The 23,202-nt window shown below is 42.7% G+C and overlaps 1 protein-coding gene across 1 annotated transcript in view; it reads right to left on the bottom strand.

Annotated features, from left to right (window-relative positions):
* The window catches only part of LOC121458740 (remodeling and spacing factor 1-like), a 101,575-nt gene that overhangs the window by 27,914 nt on the left and 50,459 nt on the right, over positions 1–23,202 (bottom strand). Inside the window, exons 3-5 of the mRNA XM_041668050.1 lie at positions 18,038–18,130; positions 15,128–15,333; positions 6,410–6,564 (exon numbers count right to left, since the gene is read on the bottom strand). Of these exons, the coding sequence (XP_041523984.1) occupies positions 6,410–6,564; positions 15,128–15,333; positions 18,038–18,130 (454 nt within the window). The remainder of the gene's footprint in view (positions 1–6,409; positions 6,565–15,127; positions 15,334–18,037; positions 18,131–23,202) is intronic.

The following is a 23,202-nucleotide window of genomic DNA, read 5'->3' as shown; positions in this document are numbered from 1 at the left end:
CATCCAAACTGCCTAGGCTCCCACAAAGCCAGTACGTACAGTAGGATCAAAAACCCATTGCCATTGTTCTTGAGTTCTCAGTATTCCTCATTGTTCGCTATGTTCAGCGAGTCAGGTTTTATCCCAGGCTTTTTCAGACCCAGGCCAGCTGGCCTTGGTGAGTTCCCGATAGAACATCCCCATTGTCTCAGTGTGTGGGTGCACCCCTCGCGGTACTGAGTTCCTTGCTCGTGCTCTCTCTCCTTCTGCTCCTGATTTGGACCTTGAGATTTTAATATTTAAAAATAATAAATACCTAATTTATTTTAATATTTAAAAATAATAAATACCTAATTTATTTTAGTATAACTATTAATTATTATTGTTTTGCTTTGTCCTCAAATTTTCTATAATAAATATATAATATCCTTTACAATCAAGTTAGAAGGAACTCAATTTAAGGTGACCACTCGTTTGTTCAAGATCAAGGAATTTCCTTCAATATGATGTTATCAGTACTAAACCCCATATACACATACTGAGAGACCATTCCTATTAATACTAACCTGTAATTAAATGGTAACAATTAGCCCTACATTGTTACTACGTTAACTCGGAAGTGTCTCATTTTACACATCAAATAAACAAAGTATGTTGAACATTTTTCAAGATGGACAATTGGGACTTAAAAACAAATCACAGGAGAACAATACAAATTGGACCTGCTCAAAGGCATCCCTCCAGATCTAGTATTCATGTATTTAACTAACTTTGCATTCATCTAGATGACATAAACAGGCACACTACTGGGCGGTGAGATCACTCAGTAGGCAAAGGCACTCGATGACCTTGTTCAAACCCCAAAACTCACACGGTAAAGAGAACCACCTCTTGCAAGCTGTTCTCTGATCTCCATATCTGAACAGTGTGTATATGCGTGCACACGCGCACAATAAATGTAATTTCAACACAAAGAGGGGTTAGTAGAGATGGGTAAAACTGGAATGATGGTTCAGCAGTTAAACTGGCTGCTCTTCTAGAGAATCAGGGTTTGACTTCCAGGATCCACACAGCAGACAACAACCAGCCACCTGTAATTCCAGCTTCAGGACAGTTACATAGAGAAACCCTGCCTCAAAGAACAACAACAACAAAACCAAAATGAACTAACAGCTGGGCAGTGATCCACATCTGTGACCTCTGCCATGGAGTTGCTTAGGAAAGACCCAGGAGTATTCTGAGACCTAGGCACAGACAACAAACAGATTGTTCCCTTCTGTTTTGTGATAGTTCTACCATGTAATCTAGGAGGGCTTGGAGCTCACTATACAGAACAAACTCCCTGCTTCAGTTTCCCAAGTGCTAGGATTATCAATGCACACCACTCTGCCTAGTTTCAAAAATTTACAAACTCATTAATCAGTATAACAGGTGGCAGGCCAGATTTGGTTGTCGCCTAGGGTGCCATGATTACCCTCATGCATTATGGAGGCTTACTCCATGCTAAGGTCGTGCTATTCAAGCATGACTATGGTATCTCGTTGCTGCTGTGAATATGATGGTCTAAAGTCAGGTGCAGGCCTATAAAATACCAGCTACTTGGGAGGATGAGGCAGGAGGATTGCAAGCTCAAGGCTAGCATTTTTTTTGTGCCTTCCAAATTAGAACACTGTATATAACGGAGAGTAAAATGGGCACTAAGTGGTACTGTTTTCTTTATAGGCACTGTAACCTCCCAGAAGTACACCACCTAAACACATGGACTGCACTCTGAACAACTTGAACAGGACCAGAACCTTAGCTTTCTGTCCACCATCATTTGGAATTTAAAGTTCAGCCATTAGGCAGCTAAAAGCATGTGCTGTGCATGGCCCCAATACAAGTGGCCAATTGAAAAGGGGATCAAAAGGCTCACTTCAGAGTATAATCAGGCCTTTCACAGCATCGGAGGCAGGGCCTGCACGATTAGGCCAGGAACAGGAAAAGGTGAAGGTGAGACCTAAAGACACAGGCGGCAGCAGGAGATGCTGGGCCGAGGGTGGCGGGGAGCTTACGGACAGCACCCTTAAGAAAATTGAGCATTTGTCAAATACAATTCTGATTATGTAAGTATTCAGTTGCTGGTAAATTTTCAAAGCTATTTTCTGTCATTTTTGGGTTTGTGCACAAGCTTATAGTAATGTGCTTCTCCTTAACACCCACGAAACAGAAATGATGCATTATCCTGCTGAGGGCAAGTCTAAAGGATGGCCATTTGATGAACTATTAAAGATCTACTTGACTGATAAGAATGGCTTCAAAATTCTCTCTAGTGCTGATCCACCATCTCCTCTTTTTTGCCTAATTTCCAAATTGCAACCACACTTTTAAAACCTTGTCATGCCCTGCCTTCTTACTGCAACTGTATCACTCGCTGCTGAAGGCTGCTCACACTTCTACCAAGTCCACAGCAATGTGTGCTGACACCCAAGAGGGTAAAGTGACCAACTAAAAGCTACATTTCTCTCCTCTCACCCAGGGTCCCATCACAGTCGCTGCATCGCCAGGCACAGAACAGCTGGGAAGAGAGGGCTCAGTCTAGGTAAAGTTTCCCACACCCAGCAGCCATGGAAAACCCGGGCCCTGTCGCGTCTGCCCTCAGCCCAAGCTGGAGTGGCAGATCCCAAAGTGCCACTGGTGCTTGCTCGGCAGCCACTCCAGCTCAACGGGAGTTAAGTGGAGAAACAGCACTGACCTCTGAACACACAGTCTCAGCTAGAATACTGAGTTGACCAAAACAGACTAGGTAACCTAAGGAAAGCCCTAGAAAAATGAAGTAATTATATCTAGTAAACTCCCCTTATCTGTGGTTTTCCTATCTGGGGCCTCAGCTACCTAATTCAAGGACAATCCTAAAGGAAAAAGGTCCTGCAGAGGAGTGGGGTGAGCAAGCCGAGGTTATATTCACGTGACTCACTTCAGCATATTGCTCCAGGGTTCTCTCTTACTGCTTCTTACCTCTTCACTGTCCATAATCTATAAATTAAAACTGACCTGTATGGAAAAACTTTACGTAACATACGTAAGTTGCAGCATTACCTACAATTCTGATACTCACTTGAGTCCCTGAAAACTTACAGCAATGTTTAACTAATAAAGTTTATGCTGCAGATTATGCAATTCAGTATTATACAATTCATTTTAGAACAAAAGAGGCTCGAGTAAAAGACAAACAATCAGTTATTTTATCCACTATAGTGTAGGTTTCAGTGTGATTGATTTATGGGGCTTCCTTGCAAGAAACTATGATTCGTACATAGAAGATGCCCAATATTTATAAAAACAAATGAATAAGAAACATTTTCTTGGGAGCAACCCGAGTCCAAGAGTTAAGCTAGTTGGGATAATACAGTAAGAGACCTCATTTCAGAAAGGAGAAAAGGAGAAGCCTTTAAAAAATAAACATTCTGTTGTCGGGACGAGACACGCAGAAAAGTTCTGTTGATTCTGTCTTTGTTTATTGCAGTGCACGATGCTGATCCTGGAATCTCGCCTAAGCTCGGGTACTCCCCACTGCGCTTCTACTTAGGAGCCATGAAAGAGCAGAGACCAGAACTCCAATATCCTGCTCCTCTGCTCCCTCCAGAGAGTTCTCTCCCATGAGCCGTTTCCTTTTTGCTAGGATGCACCACAGCAGCAGGTGCTGAGTAGTGCTTGGGAACGGCTGTCTGGAAGGAAGGAGAAACAGCGTCTACACGCCTTGCCCTCCCATGTAGAACTCGGACAAGTGGGCCAGCACCACATGGGTTCTTAGCAAAAGGGCATCAATAGTTACAGTCAATACAGTACCAGCAATGTCCTCAAGGGGACAGCGAGCGCTCCTGTAGATCACTTCCCCACTCTGCTCTGAGCCCAACAGGGGAATTTTTGAATTGTACACTAGGAAAGGTCGGCAAGAGCTCGGCAGAGAAAAGTGATGTGCACACCCACACACTAATAAAATTAAAAAAAAACTTTACCAAACTAATAATTTGCTTTGAATTTTAAACTACACAACTAATTATCCAGCATAAAGGCTCAGCAGGTAAGAACATTGCTGTGCAGGTCTAGTGACCCAAGTTCAAAACCCCCACAACTGTGTAAAGGTAGAGAGACAACTCCTCAGAGCTGTCGTTCGACCTCCATATTCACAAAGTGGCACCCCTGTCCTTCCCGCGAGAATAAAAACCTTTACAATTGATTTTGTAAGCTTGTGTGGGGTTGGGGGGGGCGGGGGCAGAAGGTGTGTGCACGCGAGCACCAGTGACCCAACACAGCTGCTGTGAATCTACTATGGGTCCTCTGGAAGAGCATCAAGTACTCCTAACTGCTGATCCAACTCTCCAGCCTCATAAATTAAAATGTTTTTTAAAGAAATCAAATTTAAAGCCTCCTACTCCTGTTAATTTTTATTTTGCAGCTGGGTGTGGTCCTAGCACTGGGAGGCAGAGACAGGTGGATCTCTGGGAGAGGCCATTGTGGCGGCTAGAGTGAGTACCAGGACAGCCAGCGCTACACAGAAAAAAAAAAATTCTACTTTGCTCCCACCCATAATTTTTGTGGCTTTTATTTTTTGTGCATGGGTGTTTCGTCTGCATATATATCTGTGGACCATGTGCATGCCCAGAGTCCTCAGGTTGGAATAGCACACTACACATCTCGGAACTAAAGTTACAGACGGCTGTTAGCCACTGTGTCCAGCCATCTCCTTTAACTTTTTTGAAAGAATGAGTCATTTGTTTCATTTATTATTATTATTATTATTATTTATTTTTTTTTTTTTACTGTGTATTGGCGTAAAGATGTGAGCTGCTGTAATGTGGGTGTTGGGAACTGAACCAGGTCCTCTGGAAGACCAGTCAGTGCTCTTAACCACTGAGCCATCTTTCCAGCCCCCTCAGGGATCTTTTTATTTTTTGAGACAAGGTCTCAGTATGTAGTCCCAGCTGGCCTCAATCCCCCTGCTGAGTGCCCAGACTAAAAGTGTGTGCCGCCTATGTCCAACCCCTTTGATTTTCTTATTGTGGGTGGAAATAAACAAATACATGGAATGGACGGATGACCAAAGTGAACAACCAGAACTAATGCTTAAGAGCGAGCTGCTAAAAGAAGCAAAACAACAAACCCTCTAGAATACAAAGGTGTACTTCAAAATTATTACACCTTAACAAAGCAGCCCAAGTATCTGCTATCTGTGAAAACGCAGCAAACTAGTGAAACTACCAACAGAACTCAAAGTCATAGAAACAATGGTCAAATGAGCATGATAAGTAGAATTTCACTACAGAAATAGCACTTCACTATAAGGACGTTTAATTGTCTGTTTTCAAGCAATGTTTCCTATATATAGGGATTTATTTTATGGATAGTTTCTCCAAATCATCAAAGAAAAGAAAAAACACATGGAAGAACACACGACGGGGCACGCAAATGTTTCCCCAGCATTAACAATAAAAACACAACTAAAGTCGGGCAGTAGGGACGCACACTTTTCATCCCAGCACTGAGGAAGCAGAGGCAGGTGGATCTCTGTGGGTTTGAGGCCAGCCTGATCTCCAGAGTGAGTTCCAGGGCGGCCAGAGCAACACAGTGAGACCCTATCTCAAGAAGAAAAGAAAATGAAAATAGTACGGCGAGCGTCCAAAAATGAAGCGGTATGATCATCAGTTTCACTTGTGGGCATGCAGCTCATGTACAAGCTCAGAGGGATCTGTATTAGAACGTCCACAGCAGAGTTATTCACAACAGCCTGAAGGAGGAAGGACGAACAAAACGTGGGGCATACACAGTGAACTATTACCATGACGCGTGTACTAACGTGGACGCCTGAAGACAGCACATGAAGCGAAACAAGGGGACCAGTAATCAAATCCATAAAGACAGAAAGCAGAATCCAGGGCTGCAGACAGAGAGCACAGGGACGCAATGTTCAACGTGGTCAGACATCTAGTGAGCGAGGACCACGATGTCAATAAATGTAGGATCTGAATGCCCCAGACCCTATAAACCTAAAAATGATTAAAACTGTCAAGCCTCTGATACAGCTTTCCTCACTCTGACCAACCAGTTCAATAAACATCTTAGCATTCATTTTGGTTCAGGCCACCTCAGAACTCAGCACTTCCTGCCTCTGCCTCCCAAGTGTGTAGCGCACAGGTGAGCGGCACCACACCTATCAAGATTCTCAAATCAGTAAGACACCGCGTTAGTGATTTGAACATATTTCATTTATATTTCTTAAATGTCCGAAAGAGCAAACATTTCTTTTTCTCCCTCTTTTGAAATAAAGTCTTTTACAGGATGGCTCTCAATTGGAAAAACTGAGGTAAAATTCGGGAGCACACAGCTTGGTGGAGGAGCAGAAAATAGAAGAGATTACAAAAGAAAGCAAAAGAAAACACACAAAAAAAACCTTGTTTAGGTGTTTCTTCCTCTTTTTTAGTCTCCTCATCCTCTAGAGTGGGACTTTCCCGGGAAGAGTCTTCCTGTTGGCTAGAGGTTTTCAATAGTACAGGATCAATTTGTGCTTTCAGGAGTGCAAGAGTCTCAGCCAACTCGTTTCGATTTCTAAACAAGGGAGAAAATAAAACAGCATAAAAATCTTTCTGAGTCTAGTGAATTGTGAACAACACCTACTGGACATTAAAATGGGGTGGGAAAACAGCACAGTTAAGAACATCAAAGGCCCAGGAGCAGTCCTAACAAAACCCAGACTCTAAAGCTAAGTATCTGGAAAAGAACATTCATTAAAATGTACTTTCATCATACGGAAATTACATTTTCCTTACTGACTAGAACGGCAACACACGACACTGGATGAGAACAACCACACTACAACATTAAGCGAGTCAGAGTGCGGACCCTCAGGGATTCTATAATCTTTAAGGAAGCAGTGTGAACCTTGCTCGTGGCTCTTTTGACAATTCACTTTCTGTGTGGTATGTTGGGTTTTCTCCTTAGTCACCTTCCATGCCATCTTCTATATAGGTCCAGGGATTCATCTATCTCTGCCCCGTGCCCCATCCCCACACCAGTGGTGGGGTTACGGACACCGACCACTGGTCCAGCTCCTGCATGGATGCTGGGAATCTGAACTCCAGTCCTCACACATGGGCAGGAAGCACTCACCCACTCAGCCAACCCCCCAGACTCTGTATCATGCAAACCCTAGAAATATAATCTGTAGGTAACTTTACACAGTATTTTCAGTAATTTATCGTATTAAATACAGTGTGTATTGTGCCAGCAGGAAGTAAAGACATTACCATCTCTACCATGTGGGCAACCTACAGGTGTTAAACATCAACATTATACTTGTCTGAGTTTATATGCTACTGATAAATCATTATTTTCTTATATTCCAGAGACTGTTCAGGGACACGGGCGGCAGAAGAGGACTCCAGAGTGCCAATATCAGCCACTTAATAGCAACCCATGGCAGGTTTCAATCTCTACCTGTGGTGCTGCTCTGTGGCCAACAGAGCTGAAGGGATGGCTCAGCCATTACGGACCAAAAATGGTAAGAGACCTCTGCACAGTTTGTTCCCATCTGAACACATCTGAGCCAGGGTCCCAATGTGCAGCTCACACTGATCTCGAGCTCTCAATCCTTCTATGTCACTGTCCCCAGTGCTAGCGTGTGCTGTCACATATGGCTGGGCTTTCTTTGTTTAAGGCGACAAGGAAAATCTTGAGCAACTGAGGGATCCAGAAATGAGTCCCTTCCTTAGTGATAAGAAGATATTCTGCTGGATGGCTGTTGAAATGTTCCCACAGATCCAAGTATTGGTGGGCATTTGGTTATGATCTAATCTCTGGGTTAATTTTTTCTTAAAGTCCTACTGCGATGGCATTACTGGGAGGTGGCAGGAAGCAGGCAGCTGGTCACTCAGAGTATGCAGTGGAGCATTGTGTAGCCTGCTCTGGTACCTTCCTGTAGCCCCTCTACACATGCTGTCCAGAATGAGAGAAACGGCCTCTACTGTGGGACAATGGTCTGTACCTTGTCAACTGTATTTTAATAAAACATTGATTGGCCAGTAGCCAGGCAGGAAGTAGAGGTGGGACAACCAGGCAGGAAGTAGAGGCGGCGCAATGAGAACAGGAGAACCCTGGGAAGAGGAAAGCTTATTCTGCAGTCGTGATCCAAACAGAGCAAGCAAGATGTGAATGCCTTGCCGAAAAAGGTAGTGAGCTACGTGGATAACATAGACGAGAATAATGGGCTAATATAAGTTATAAGAGTTAATAAGAAACCTGACCTAATGGGCCAATCAGTTTATAACTAATATAGACCTCTGTGTGATTTCTTTGGGACTTAATGACTGCAGGAACCAGGCAGGATAGACACCTCAGACAACACTCTATGGCGTGTTCATACCACCATGATGCTCTCTTACCACAGGCCCAGAAACTGAGGAGGATGCCAATGAAAACATACGTTAACCCAATTCCTCCCAAAATTTCCCAAGTGCTGCTGAGATAATTCAGTGATGTGCTTGCCTTACAAGCATAAGGACTGAGTTCTGTTCCATCAATGTCAGTAGGTTTGGGTATGGTGGTACACACTTATAACCCTAGAGCAAGAGAGGAAATATATGTGTGTCTTCCTGGGGCTTGCTGGTCATAGAACCTAGCTCCAGGCTAGTAACAAATTCTTTTAAAAACTAAGGAGACAGCACTAGCACTGGAGGATCAACAGCCGAGGGTGCTGTCCCCTGCCCTTCTACGCAAACACTCACTAAGCACCCACCAATGCAAATTCACACACGCAAAGTTTCTTCCATGATTGTTTCATCTTAGAAATCTGATTTTTCAATGGACATTTCTTTTGTTATGAGTGCATATGGCTCTAAGCCCCCTACCATGTGCAAATATTTTTTCTGTGGTTACTAACATCATCTTCTCCACCACCATTGCCAATGTCACGGTGGTTCACAGTTTATTTCATCAGGGGCCAATGAATAAATAACTGGAAATTCAGTGTTGATGTTTAAAAAATTGTTATCTATTTATTCCAGCTTACTATAAGAGCCTCACACTGTTTCCTGCTTGATTTGTCAGGTATAAGAAGGAAGCTCTGATGGAGAGGAGCTGGAGCAGAATCCGTGGTTAAGAGCACTGGCTGCTCTTCTGGGAACCCAGTGAGATTTCCAACACACCCACACGATGGCTCACAACCACATGTAACTCTAGCTTCAGGAAATTTGATGCTTCCTTTTGGCTTCGTTTCACACCAGGCACAAATGTGGTGCACAGACATATACGCAGGCAAAACACATCATATGCATGAGATAATTTGAGCACTTTTTCAAGGTATTTTCCTTGATAAGCAGAATCCCCATGCTGAGCATCACCACCACTCCATACACCTGGAGAGCAGAACCTGCACCGAGTCAGCACAAGGATGTCTTTAATTGCTGTGTTCCACGTGCTGTAACAGCATGGAAGTTATACAAAGTCTCTTCCTCCATTACTTCTTGGCGACAGAGTCTCATGGATCCAGGTTGGCCTTAAACTCTATGAAGCCCAGGATATCCCTGAACTTCTAATCTTTCTGCCTCTATCTTTAAAGTGCTAAAATTTAAGGCATGCCCTGAGTTTGTTTTGGCCAGGCAGTAGCAGCACATACTTTTAATCCCAGCACTTGGGAGGCTGAGGGAAGCAGATGTCTGCGAGGTTGAGGCCAGCCTGGTCTACAGAGCTAGTTCCAGGACAGCCAAAGAGAAACCCTGTCGAGAGAGGGAGACAGAGACAAAGACAGAGAGAGGGAAAAGAAAAGAAAAAAGGAAGGAAGGAAGGAAGGAGAAACCCCTTTTGAAGACATTCTGCACACTCACGATTCTGTTAGCTGCTGTTAATGTGGCTTAAAAAGAAAAGTACTATTCTTCAGCTAAGGACGGAACTATGAAGTTCCACTTAGAGGACAAGGGCATGACAAGAGGGAAGGGTTTTTTGGAGAATTTGAACTAGAATAAGCAGAATTGTCAATGAACACTAAAATTTTGTGGTCATCATCTAGTCCAGGTTTGTCATATGAGCGTGAGCTACTGTGAAGAAAATTCTTTTTAAAACAAATGAGAAGAGATGTCTGTAGTAACCCTTGCCTTTTGTTAGAACCAGAGTAGAGGGAATCCATAGCAGCCAGTACTGAGTCACACTCTGAGCATGCGCTACAGAAGCACAGACTGCCCAGCAGGGAGACTTGTCCCACGGAATCAGCAACAGCAAGGCATGGGACAGGTCCGCCAAGAAACTCCGATAGCTCATGATCAGATGTTCAGTCAACTCAAATCTTCAGACACTAATTCTTAGTCTTTCCTTGTGTTTCTGTAGTCAGCCCGTCAACTCTCACCAGTCCTGAGCTTCCCTTAGTTACGGGGTCGCACAGCACTAAGTGGCAGGGGCACTCTGAGGGATGGGCCCTTTCTATACGAGGAAGACCATCATTTGTCTGCTCTCTCCTGTAACTTCTCATCACCATTTCTTGGCACAGTTTTGGAAAGTCATCCTTATACTCTTGGGCTCTCTCATCCCAATGCCACAGTTTCTGGATGGTACTGTACACCAACGCCCAGCTTCACAGCAACATAACCTTCGGCTGCTCACAGGGTATCTGGGGGCCTTTCAGGTTCAGCGGTAATTTTAGATTACAAAAAAGAACTTCAAAACCAGTGAGCAAGCCGGGAAATGGTGGCGCACGCCTTTAATCCCAGCACTTGGGAGGCAGAGGTAGGTGGATGTCTGTGAGTTCGAGACCAGCTTGGTCTACAGAGCTAGTTCCAGGACAGGCTCCAAAGCCACAGGGAAACCCTGTCTGGGGGGGGGGGGGGGGATAGTGAGCAAGGTGGATCTCTGAGTTTGAGGTCAGTCTGGTCTACAAGAGTGAGTTCCAGGACAGCCAGAACCGTCCCACAGAGAAATTCTGTCTCAAAAAACAAAACAAAAGTTATTCAAACAACAGCAAGAGAAAAGTACTACTTTAAAGAATCTGGTTCAAGTAAAGGAAACTAGCCTTTCATTTCCTCTAGTTAAGAAAAAACCTAAGTGTGGCCTAAGAAACAAAAAAGCCAAAATTGTACTCTGCTTGCTTTCCCTCATGGCCGAGTCCCTAAGATCAGCGCCTCTTTTAAGACTCACTTTGCATAAGCCAGGTTTAGTTAGAAAACCCTGATAGCACCTATCAGCCACACACAGTCACTTCTCTCTAATGTAAAAGTAAGTGCTCTTGTTTCTCCAGAACTCAGCTCAGCACCGTGATCTCAGCCTTTTCAATCCACCACAGATCTCCCCCAATTAATCTTTTATATGTTTAAAGAGAGACATCTTGCTGGGCAGTGGTGGCGCACGCCTTTAATCCCAGCACTTACTCGGGAGGCAGAGGCAGGCAGATCTCTGTGAGTTTGAGACCAGCCTGGTCTACAAGAACTATTTCCGGGACAGGCTCCAAAGCTAGAGAAACTCTGTCTCGGAAAACCAAAAAAATAAAAAAATAAAAAACAAAGGAAGGAAGGAAGGAAGGAAGGAAAAAAGAGAGACATCTTATTCTGCATCAATACTTTACATCTTTCAATTAATATTTTCCCTAATCAATTAGTGTTCTTCCCACAATGAGCTTATTGTGCTAAGTATTTTTCTCTTCAGGTTTGAGATCAGAACTTAACTACATTCCAGGTATGACCAGGATCAAGAGTACACCTCACATTATTGTGTGAACCAATATATATTAATTATGCATATTATGTGGTTAGTGCAAGTTGTTAGTGGTGGTTGAACTGAAGGCTTCACACCTGCTATGCAAGTAGCCTTCAGTAAACTATACCCCCAGTCACCCAGTAATACATTTTTAGGGAGAATGTGCTGGGTATCAAATCCAAAGCCTCCCGTGAGGTAGGCAAGCACTCATCTCCTGTCTTGAGATAGGGACTCTGTCCAGAGCCCTAGGGGTCCTTCCACTCACTATGTAAATCAGGCTGGTGTCAAACTCATAAAGATCTGCCTGTCTCTGCTGGGATTAAAGGTGTGTGCTACACCACACATGGCCAAAGTGGTAACTTTTTGAAAAAACTAAAATACACTTTCATATTTAATGTTCATAATATGAAAGACTTAGGAGACAAGACAGTTCATAACCTTTACCAACAGTAGCTCCAGCGAGTCACTAAGTTAAAAGCTGGTTAAAACACCACGTCACAAGCATCTCATTGACATTAAGAATCTGAGGAAGCCAGGTAGTGGCAGTACATGCCTTTAATCCTAGCACTAGGGAGGCAAAGGTAGGTAAATCTCTAAGAGTTCAAGGCCAGATGATCTATAGAGTGAGGTCCAGGACAGCCACGGCAACACAGAAAAACCCTGTCTGGAAAAAACAAAAACTAAAGAAAACCAATGTTATCCAAAAGATACACTCTATACAACATATGAGACTTCACAGATGCATAGAACCCAGCTAGGAATCCTAGTGAAGCTACTCACTGCCCTCATATTCTGAATTTTTTTAGTATGGTGCCCACCAAGTCCGCCTAGTGAAGTAAAGAAACCTATGTTCACCACGTGTCTAAACCTGGATTAGCAGACATTAGTAACTAAAGTCAGTGTTTCTAAATGGTCCAAACATGTCTACATTTGTGTGGTCAGAGCTCCTGAACACAATGATTAATAACACATGTGGGACTGGCGGCACATGCCTTCTTAATCTCATCACTCAGGAGGCAGCAGACAGTCCCAGTGAGTTCAAGGCTAGCCAACATCAATTTCATTCATTCATAAAGGCTAAAAACAACCTGCTACAACTTCACTAAACAAATCCCTACAGTCAACACGAGAAAACTGCTCAGGGATTCTTCATGGGCGCTCCTTCTGTACACAGACTGTAGACACATTATTCCATGTTTACCAGAAATACAGACTAACACATGAAAAGGTAATTTTGGTTTAGTTTTGGGTTTTGATGTTTTGGTTCTGTGTGATTTTCATATTCTTTTTCGAGACAAAGTCGTAGCCCAGGCTCGCTTTAAATATGCGGTGTAGCCAAGGATAACCCTGAATTTCTGACCCTCCAGTTTCCACCTAGGCTAATAAGAAAGTGTCCCCCAGGACTGAATGCAAGACTGAGTATCTGAAGAAGCACTCAAGGAACTGCCACATCCCCAGCAGCTGGTCCTTGTTTTCTGCAGCCAGAAGCAACTAGAAATGAAGTTAGTTATGGCTGAAAGGGGCGAGAAACACTACGAGAATTTTAACCATCAGCTGATAAGTACTTCTTTAACAAAAACACCAGTGTCACGTCTGGGGTTAGGAAGTTGAAGGAAGAGCAAGGGTCTGTGGTCCACTGTGTGCAGCGCAAGCCTGAGGACCAGAGTTCAATCCCTAGAGAGAACCAACTCCCCAACGTTGTCCTCTGACCTCCACACGTAAGCTGTGGCACATGCATGTGTCACACGCATACACATACAATAATAAAGAAATTTATTTTTAATGTGACATATTCTTTTTTTTAAAAAGGGGAAGAAAAGAGCAAATGTTCACCGAGCATACAATATGGTCCCAGTGTAGTCTTTCATATAGTTCTCGTAACAGCTTGGAGGGAGGCAGCATTATCATAACATAAGGCTGGGAAGATGGTTCAGTGGGTAAAGTGCTTGCCAGGAAAAAATGAGGACCAGAGTTTTCACAGCCAGAATCCACAGAAATGCTTAGTGGGCATGGCATCCCAGAACCTGGAATCCCAGACTCAGGAAACAGAGATAGGCGATCCCTGAAGCAAGCTGGCTAGCCATACTAGCCATACTGGAGAGCTCTGACTTCAACTGAGAGTCCAGCCTTAATGAACAAGGTGGAAGGCAATTGAATTAATGTACAAGGTGTGCTCACACACATACAACATACATGCACACCAATGCACAGAAGCATATGCAAAAGTTAATGAAGCACAGGAACATAACTGTTGGGAATATGCCTATATGTGGTAAAAGATGGATCCGTAAATACACATATTAACTAAAATAACCACATCATGGACACACTGAACAGTGTGCATGAGAAATTGTTTTAACTGAACAGTAAACATGATTACTTTTCTGTGCTGTACTTTTTTTCTCTCCTTTTTTTTTCTTTTTTTGGATTTTCAAGACAAGGTTTCTCTGTCGTTTTTGGTGCCTGTCCTGGAAGGCAGGCCTCAAACCTCAAACTCACAGAAATCTGTCTTCCTCTGCCTTACGAGTGCTGGGATTAAAGGCGTGTGCCACCACCGCCTGGCAATATATTTTTTGATATACAAAGCAGGAGAGAATATTTTTTCTGAGTATGCAACACTATCTGGAGAGAAGTACACCTTGCAGCAGAACACATGAAGTCTACATTCAGAGAACAACCGTGAATGCATTATGTCTTAGGAGTTTGTCGCTTACTTTCGTTGAGGAACCTAGAAAAAAAGAACCGTGCAGTAACTGCTAATAACACCTGTGAATTCCCTCAACGCACACTTACTCTTTAGAATGAAAGCTGTACTTTACTAAGAAAATGAATGTTGTGAATGGATTAGTAATGACTAATGAAAACATGCTAAGAACAAAAAGAGGGAAGGCTCACGTCCTGCAGCTCCTTACAGCCAGCAGTTAGGCATATATGAGCCTTCCCTACCTTATCAATCAGTAACATTTCTAAAATTACTAATGTGGCTACTAGTGAAATATTGATAAATGATGAAACTGCAAGATAGAAAATTAAAAACACAAACATAATCTGCAAAGGTTCGACATCACTCACCTACTTAAAAAAACAAAAGACGAAACATTTCAAGATGTAAGATTTCAAATGAGAAATAAAAATGTAAGGCTATAGAACAAAAGCAAACACTTCAGAACTGCAAGAAAGAGACGGCAGATAAACTGTTCAGACTGAGATACTCAGAGAACTAAACAATGCTTTTCTTACATTCATAGCAAAGAATATTTTCTTCCATGCATATACTTTATTCATTAACATTCAGATTATAACATTTTGAGCAAAAGCATATGTCCTGATATGGAATGATACGCTGTTTAAATTCATTTGTCAATTCTCCTTAAGAAGAAGACCGCTCTGGACTCACAGATCACATTCCAATAGAGAAGAAGTAAAGATGCTGTACCTGACAATGCATTTCCAAGAAGAGCCGTCTTGATCATCTTGTTCTTCTATGTACATTCTGACATTGTGGTCTTGATCCAACTGGTACCAGTACATGAGGCCATCTTTATCCCGCCCAATTGGCTGGAGACGCATAGTTTCAGCATCCTCCTCATTAATTATGTTCTTGAATTTAAGATTGTCGTCAAACTGACACTCGCAGAGATACTGAAAAACAGTTACACTGTGGTTTAAAATACCATACAAACACTTCTCCAACAAGCATCCTGCCCTTTCAGGAGTGGTCAGGGACACAGCAAGATCACAGAGTTCATTTGTTCTTCACTACTCTTCCAGTTTCTTATGTAGAATCTGCTTGAAATAATCAACATAATAGGCAAATTTGAATGTAACATTTTAATTTTACACAAGAGTAGAGTTTTAACAACCACTTATATATAAATTATATTCCTAAAATGGTAAGTTTATGTGCACTAAAAGCTTCAATTATACCATTATATAACATTCTATTTAAATCTTAGCTCATTTTTTCAAGAATTAATATTATTGGCAAATAAAAATCATACATATATGGTTTATAGACAATGCAGAATGATTTGTTCAAGCATACTTTGTTAGGAGAACGCTTATTTTCAGCTACGTAATTACAATCACTTTCCAGTGTCACCTTCAACACAGCTAATTGAGACTTTGTAAGTTCACCCCAAATCTCTCCAGTCTGACTGCTACTCCACTGACCAGGGCTCACCATGGGTGTATTCTGTGTTCTTTAAGGCTCTATGTTAAAATGAGAACATGGTGTAATTTCTTCCTGAGCCTGGCTTACTAAATATAATAACCTCCTGATTTAAAAATGTTTTAAATTATATTTTGACTTATTTTCTGTAGGTGTGTGGGAAGGCATCCATGTGCCATGCTTGCATGTAGAGGTCAGAAGACAAGTGTGAACAGGTTCTCACCTTCCACCATGTGGGTCCCAGGATGGAGCTCACATCTTCAGACCTAAGCCACAGACCAGCACTTGTTTTCAGACTACAAAGCATCCCATTATGTTTATGTGCACCATGCATTTCATATTCACTAAGGTTCACCACTATTGTGATTACTGCTGCAGGGTACATGAGAACACGAGTATGGGTTTAGCACTGGCTTCATTCCCACAGGACTCACGCCCAGTGGGGGGGTGCTGAATCACTGTGTCATTCCACTTAAACATTTCTGAGCAAACTCTCATGTTTTGTTTCTAGGCAGTATTTTTTTAAATCCTAATTTTTTTCCCCTTTACTCTGAAGGCTGCAGGAGAAGGACTGCTTGAGCCAGAGAATTTAAGACAAAATAGTAATCCAGGTTCAGACACATAAAAACACAAATATAAGTGCTAAGTGAACAGGTGCTCAGAAGGTCTGTTCTATGCATCCAGTAGGCTTTTCAGTGAGCTAGAAGAGCAGTTAGCATTTCACAATACAGTGACAGCTATTCCTTCGCCATGTCTTATCTCATACACATCTGGTGTGTATTGAGAATCACTTAGCCAGGCGGTAGTGCTGCACCCGCCTTTAATTCTGGCACTCAGGAGGCAGAGGCAGGCGAATTTCTGAGTTTGAGGTCAGCCTGGTTTACGGAGCGAGTTCCAGGACAGGCAGAATTATACAGAAAAACCCTGTCTCGAAAAAACAAACAAAAAAAGGATCACAAACGAACAAAAAGAGAATTGCAAAAGCCCTTGAGGCCTCCTGAGTAAGGATGCAACCGATACAGTGCCGTGGAGAGGCAGTCACGAAGGTCACTCACTCTCTCCCAGCAGCCGCGTCCCTCTACTGACCATGGCTTAGTAAGTGGGAAATAAAAAGAAACAGAAGAAAACTCAAGCGTAGAAGCAACCCTATGCTGAGACTCAGATGACCCATTTTAACAATACTTTTGGTTACATGAAGGCTTTAACACAGTGGTATGCACTTAGTTATCTGGAAAGCAATGAGTACTTAAAATTTTACTAATGATTAATTATTTGTTATTTTTATTATTATTGTTGTTTATTTACCAGTCTGTAGTATATAGTGATTGACAACTGGAACAGTGAACCAAACACCCAAAGCAACTGCTTCCCTATTCTGTTACTGTATCGCCAATCAGAAATAATTAAAACTGGATACACTGTAAAGACAGTCCTTAAAAATAGTAAAGACAAGAACTGACTTTTATGTGTGAGACGTGCATGTGCACTCTTTGCAAGTGTGTGTGTGTGGAAGGCAGTGGCTAATGTGAAGCTGGATTCTTAGACTTTTCTCCACTTTTTGCTGAGTCAGGGTCCCTGCCTGTGCTCCAGGCTTTGCGGGAGTACCATCTGTCCAGTTTGCCTCCCAAGGCTGGACTATAGGTAGGCTGATGCACCACCTGGCTTCTAAGTGGGTTCTGCGGATCTGAGTTCTGATCTCCATGCTTGTCAGGTAAGAACTTTATCTGCAAAGCTACCTCCCCAGCCCAGAATAGACACTGAAAATCAAGAATGTTCCTCTAAAAATAAAATGTCCACCCTACTGCCCACCTCCTGCCCTCTGTTCGGATATAAGAAATAGCCCAGGCTGGCCTCAAACTCAAGATCTTCCTGAATCAGCCTCCCAATTACTGAGATTACATCGTGTGCACTCACACTAAATTTCTTTTTCCTTCAAACTCTGTTGTTACCTGTGGTAATCCACTTATTTGTGGGTGCACTTGCGGACATGTGGGTGTGCATGTGAAGACAGAGTCACATCTCCTTCTGCCATGGGGTTCCAGGGATGCAAACTTGGGGTGTTAGACTTGGTGGAAGTATGTTTACTCATTGAACTGTCTTGCTTTCTTTACTTTGTAATTTAGGGGTAAAAGTCAACTTTAAAAACATAACTACAACAGAAAACGCATGCATCACCTTTAAGAGTGCTAGTTTGCACTCCACGCTCATCTCAAGATAGCCTTTCTTCTCCATCTCCCACGCCCAGGCACTGTTAAACTCTTGGCATATCTGTAAGAGAAAATGAATAGCTTAATACATGAAAACAAATTTGGTTGCCATTTGTTATACTTTGATTTGGAATGCTCCCCAATAGCTCAGGTACTGAACGCTTATTAGTTGAGTAGGTGAGGGCTAGCTGTAGAAGCTGGTCACTCAAAGGCATACGGTCATCCCTGTTTCCCAGAGGATGAAAAAGACTGCTGCACCACACGCACCAACATGATGCTGTGTCTCACTGCAGGCCCAGAGACAGTGGGGCCAAGAGATCGTGCACCAAAACTTCTGAAACTAAGAGCCAAAATAAATCTGTCCTTATTTAGGTTGGTTTTCCTAGCCATTTTGTCATAGGATCATCAAGTTGAATGGCAATAAATACTGGTTGTCTTCTATGATTATGTTGTATTCTTATTAATACACATATATAGAGGAAAGAGTTCAGAAATGACATGCCAATCCAATTCCAACCTATAATTCATAATGCTTAGAGTCACAGAAACATTTACTAATACTATGCCTATAATAACTAAGACAGAACCTGGTGCTGGAGAGATGGCTCAGTGCTTTTACTTCTCTTGCAGAGGCCCCCATTTCAGTTCCCAGCACCCACATGGTGGCTCACAAACATCTATAACTCTAGTCCCAAAGGATCTGATGCCCTCTTTCAATCTCAGAGGGCACCAGGCACACACACTGTACACATACATATATGCAGGCAAAACACTCATATGTATAAAAAATAAATAAATCTAAAAAGCAGCAACAATAACTTGAAAAAAATAATCTCTGCTGTATTCTACCGTATTCAACAACTTTAAGTGTATTTTACGGGTATTTTTCCACATGAGAGTAGTTATTTGATCATCTCTCTAAAGGCTGAATTTCTGTTAAGGCAAGAGTAGCAGTCTGTTTATCTCTAACACTAGAAGGAAGTTCACAACCACGTCAGACTCTATAACTACACTTAACAGAGCCTCTCTTCAAACCAGTGACCAGTGCAAACACCGCTGCTCCGCATTTGAAGGCTTCGGTGATAGACTTAACCTTGGGAGGATCAGGATTCTTTCCCTACATAATTCAGAGCCACGTAAGGGACAGAAGGGGTGACACGGACACATTCCACTCGACAGTCAATGCGGTCTGGGTGTGAGGTCACGTGTTGGGAGCAGTGAGACCCCAGATCCTGAATTTCTTGTAATCCCCTGATCTGAGTGCCTACAGCTGCTCTGAGCACGAGACCTTCAGGAGTTCCTCATGGCAGGAGAGTGGTTTCTGGTGGCTTTGGCTGGGGTGTGGCTATCTCTATATAATCTGCCCCTGAACACAATAAAGGGGGCATTCTTGGGGAATTCAAGAATGACCCGTGTGGCTGTCTCTCTGTCTGTGTGTGTCTGTATTTTAACCTCCAGCCCCTTGCCCGAAGCTTGTGAACTGGGTGCCAGCACACAGAGCACAGAGGGGGGGCGCGGTGCGGGACAGTCACGCATGTGATCTGCACAGGGGTTCAGGAGAGCCTTCACGACACAGAGACACCTGGTCTCACACAACACAGTTAGTGAAGTAAACTCTCTGCAATCATCACAGGAGAATTCTTGGTTTAGACTCATTCCTTAGAAGCTAGGAGAGATTCCTCTGAAGAATTCCAAGAGTGTGACTTCTCTGACCAAGTGGTTTTTATCCGGTCATTTGTTTTCAGCAATAAGAGGAGACTAAGAATAATAATGATCATAATCCTTTTTGTTTGGTTTGTTTGGTTTTTCGAGACAGGGTTTTTCTGCGTAGCCTTGGCTGTCCTGGAACTCACTCTGTAGACCAGGCTAGCCTTGAACTCAGACAATGCCTGCCTCTGCCTCCCAAGTGCTCAACACCACACACAGCAATAGTATTGATCTTAGGGACTGTTAAGTGGACATAAAACAATTACGCAATTTATCGTTTTTACTGTTGTTTTATTTTTTGCAAATTAGGAAACAAATAGTAAAAACAAAGCTCTGAGCAATAGAACTAATAAGATGAGAAATTATTCTGGAGCCAGGGCATTGGCTAAAACAGAGAGAAACACACAAGCAGACAACAGAAACAGCTTTAGGAGCCCTCTTAATCCAGGAATAAGCTTAGGATGGACATCCTAGAAGGGTTACCTCTCCCAGCCTTCCCTAGTGCCATCTTTTACCAACTGGAAAAAACAAACAAACAAACAAAACAGCAACAACAACAAACCAGGAGGTCAATGCAGGAAAACACTGTGATAAGAACTATATAGAAAATGGCGAAAGCTTCACAAAAAGGATAAATTCCCCACTTCCTGATATGCCACAACTCTGACAGCGCTGTTCTGTGTATATATAGATGTGTCTATATTAATGTATCAAAGTAAACAAAAGCCTGACAGATGCTGTTAAAGGAAACGCACAGGCGACACAGGGCCTGGACAGGTGTCACTCCAGCTCCCAGTACTAACAGTGCTGATGTTTACGGCAGCACTAGACGGGTGGCTAGCTTCTCAAACACTAACAATGAGTTACCTAGTACACGACTTAGTAACTCTAAGAATTTAAATAGAAAAAGTAAAACATGGAAGAAAGAGCACTGTTGTTCCCAAGAGTTAATAGGTAGAAACAACCCAAATATCAACAGATGAACCGAAAACAAAAGACTGGTCCACACAATGGAAATTTACAGAGCCATGACAAGGATGGAGCATAGCCGGGGATGTGACTCAGCTGTGCAGAGTGGGAAGGCTTAGACCTATCCCCACTGCCCACCCCACAAAGAAAAAGAAAGGAGAAAAAAAAAAGCAAAACAGCAACAACAAAAATAAAGAAATGATATACATATGGCTGCCAGGATGAATCTGGAAAAAAGGCTAATGCAAGAAACTACACCAAAGGATACCTACAAGAAGATTCTATAGATTCCCATGTATACAGAATGTCTAAAGCACTGAAACTCAAATTCAGAGACAGAAAACAGGTTAGCAGTTGGTAGGTGTGATGATCAAGGCTGTCAGCTTGACAGACTTTCCATCATCAGGACATGCATGTTATCCCGGTTATAAACAGGCGGGAGGACAACCCACTGCAGATGGTACCATTCCCTAGCAGGGATCCCAGCCCAGATAAATGCAGAAGGAGAACTGAGCCTAGGATGCCATCTCTGACTGGATACCATGGGAAGAGCGGATTCCAGCTCCTGCTGCCTGACTTCAGCAGTAGGACAAACTCCTTCTCTCTAAGCTGCTTGTCAGAAACTGCACAGCAGGAGAAAACCAACTCAGATACCAGGGGAGACGGGAACTAGACAATTGGAGCAGGGCCTAGTAGTAAAATGTCTTAAAATTAAGAAAGGTTGCGAACTCCTTGTAAATACATACACAACAGCAAAAACACTGTCTAATTTATTTTAAATTTTTTTTTTTTTTTTTTTTTTTTTTTTTTTTTTTTTAGTTTTCGAGACAGGGGTTCTCTGTAGCTTTGGAGCAGGGCCTAAAGGCACGGCTTTCACTTTCCAGTAGTAAAATGTTTTAAAATTAAGATAAGTTGCGAACTCCTTGTAAATACATACACAACACAAAAACACTGTCTAATTTATTTTAATTTTTTTTTTTTTTTTTTAGTTTTTGAGACAGGGGTTCTCTGTAGCTTTAGAGCCTGTCCTGGAACTAGCTCTTGTAGACAAGGCTGGCCTCAAACTCACAGAGATCCGCCTGCCTCTGCCTCCCGAGTGCTGGAATTAAAGGCGTGCGCCACCACCGCCCGGCTTATTTTAAAATGTTTTAATCGTGTTATTTTGAGAAAGTCTCATGTAGCACACAATGGCCTCAAATTTACTATGAAGCTGAGGCTGACTCTGAACTCCTGACCTTCTGCCTCTTCGCTGAAGTCCTAAGATTACAGACATGTGCCACCACACCTGGAAAAAGCAGCAACTTTATAAATGTAAAAAAAAAAAAAAAAATCTAAAATGTTCGACTGGGTTGGGAAAGAAATGAGGCAAAGAAGCTGTATTTTGCCTAATAATTTAGGAATATCGGCATTACTCTTATTAACTGTTAAACATGTATTTCATGTACCAAGAGATCTAGTTTTGTATTTTTACAGGTTTTTAAATTTTTCCTTACCAAAACTAAGCCATGACCTTCTCTACACTGTTGGCACCGTAAATGTCCAGGAGGGCTGCAGTGGCTCAGCTCACGTTAGTGCAAGGCAGGAAAGGTGAACTAAGAGGTGATCTCTGGGGACTGCGTGTGGAGCTCGGCTGACAGTGCCTGAACGAAAGTTCGACCTCCAGCACTGCTAAGCCAGATGGCAGCGCACACCTGCAATCCTAGCACTGGCAGGCTGGGGCAAGGGTCGGAGCTCAACAGCATCCTACAGGGCCAGTCTGAGGCCAACCTGAAATACATAGATCTTGTCCTAAGCCAAGTCAAACCAACCGATGACAAAAAAGAAATGGTCTCTGTACCAAGAAATCCAACTGATCAGTCAACCAACCAACAACCAACCAACCGACCGACAGTCTACAAAAATAAGAACACAGAAATAACAATACAGCCAATGGAGGAAGAGAAACCTAAAAAAAGGTTTATTCAAGTAGTGACATTTGTGAACAGAAGGAGTAGTGACATTTTACCCATCAAGGAGCTGGAGCATAGAAAACTGCTTTTATTATTTGTGTGTGTGTGTGTGTGTGTGTGTGTGAGAGAGAGAGAGAGAGAGAGAGAGAGAGAGAATATCAAAGTGAACGGAGGCACTGACCTATATGGACGCCCACACAGAAATGGCTTACACACACATGCACACGTGTACCCTAAGAATAAAACTACAAAAAAACCCACATTTTTTCACTGGTCCTTTATATTCTTCTCTTACACCCCATTTCACTAATTTTTGCCCTGATTTTGATCACTTTTGTCTGTCTACTGATGGAGGGTTGGACTTCCATAGAGGTTTAAAAGCACACAGCTTGATTCAAAGCTTGCCTCTCCCCACAGCAGGGAGACTTTGTGGACTCAACCACCTGTTCGACTTGTACTTGCAGATTCTTCTTCTGTAAATGGAGGTTTGGGGCAAATAAAAGATAAG

This window comes from Microtus oregoni, unplaced genomic scaffold, assembly GCF_018167655.1.
Source record: "Microtus oregoni isolate MIOR12 unplaced genomic scaffold, Mior012 000018F_ref0000195, whole genome shotgun sequence".
In the NCBI taxonomy this organism is placed as follows: domain Eukaryota; kingdom Metazoa; phylum Chordata; class Mammalia; order Rodentia; family Cricetidae; genus Microtus; species Microtus oregoni.
Note: the sequence above shows the minus strand (reverse complement) of the source record. Positions and strands in the feature narration are given on the sequence as shown.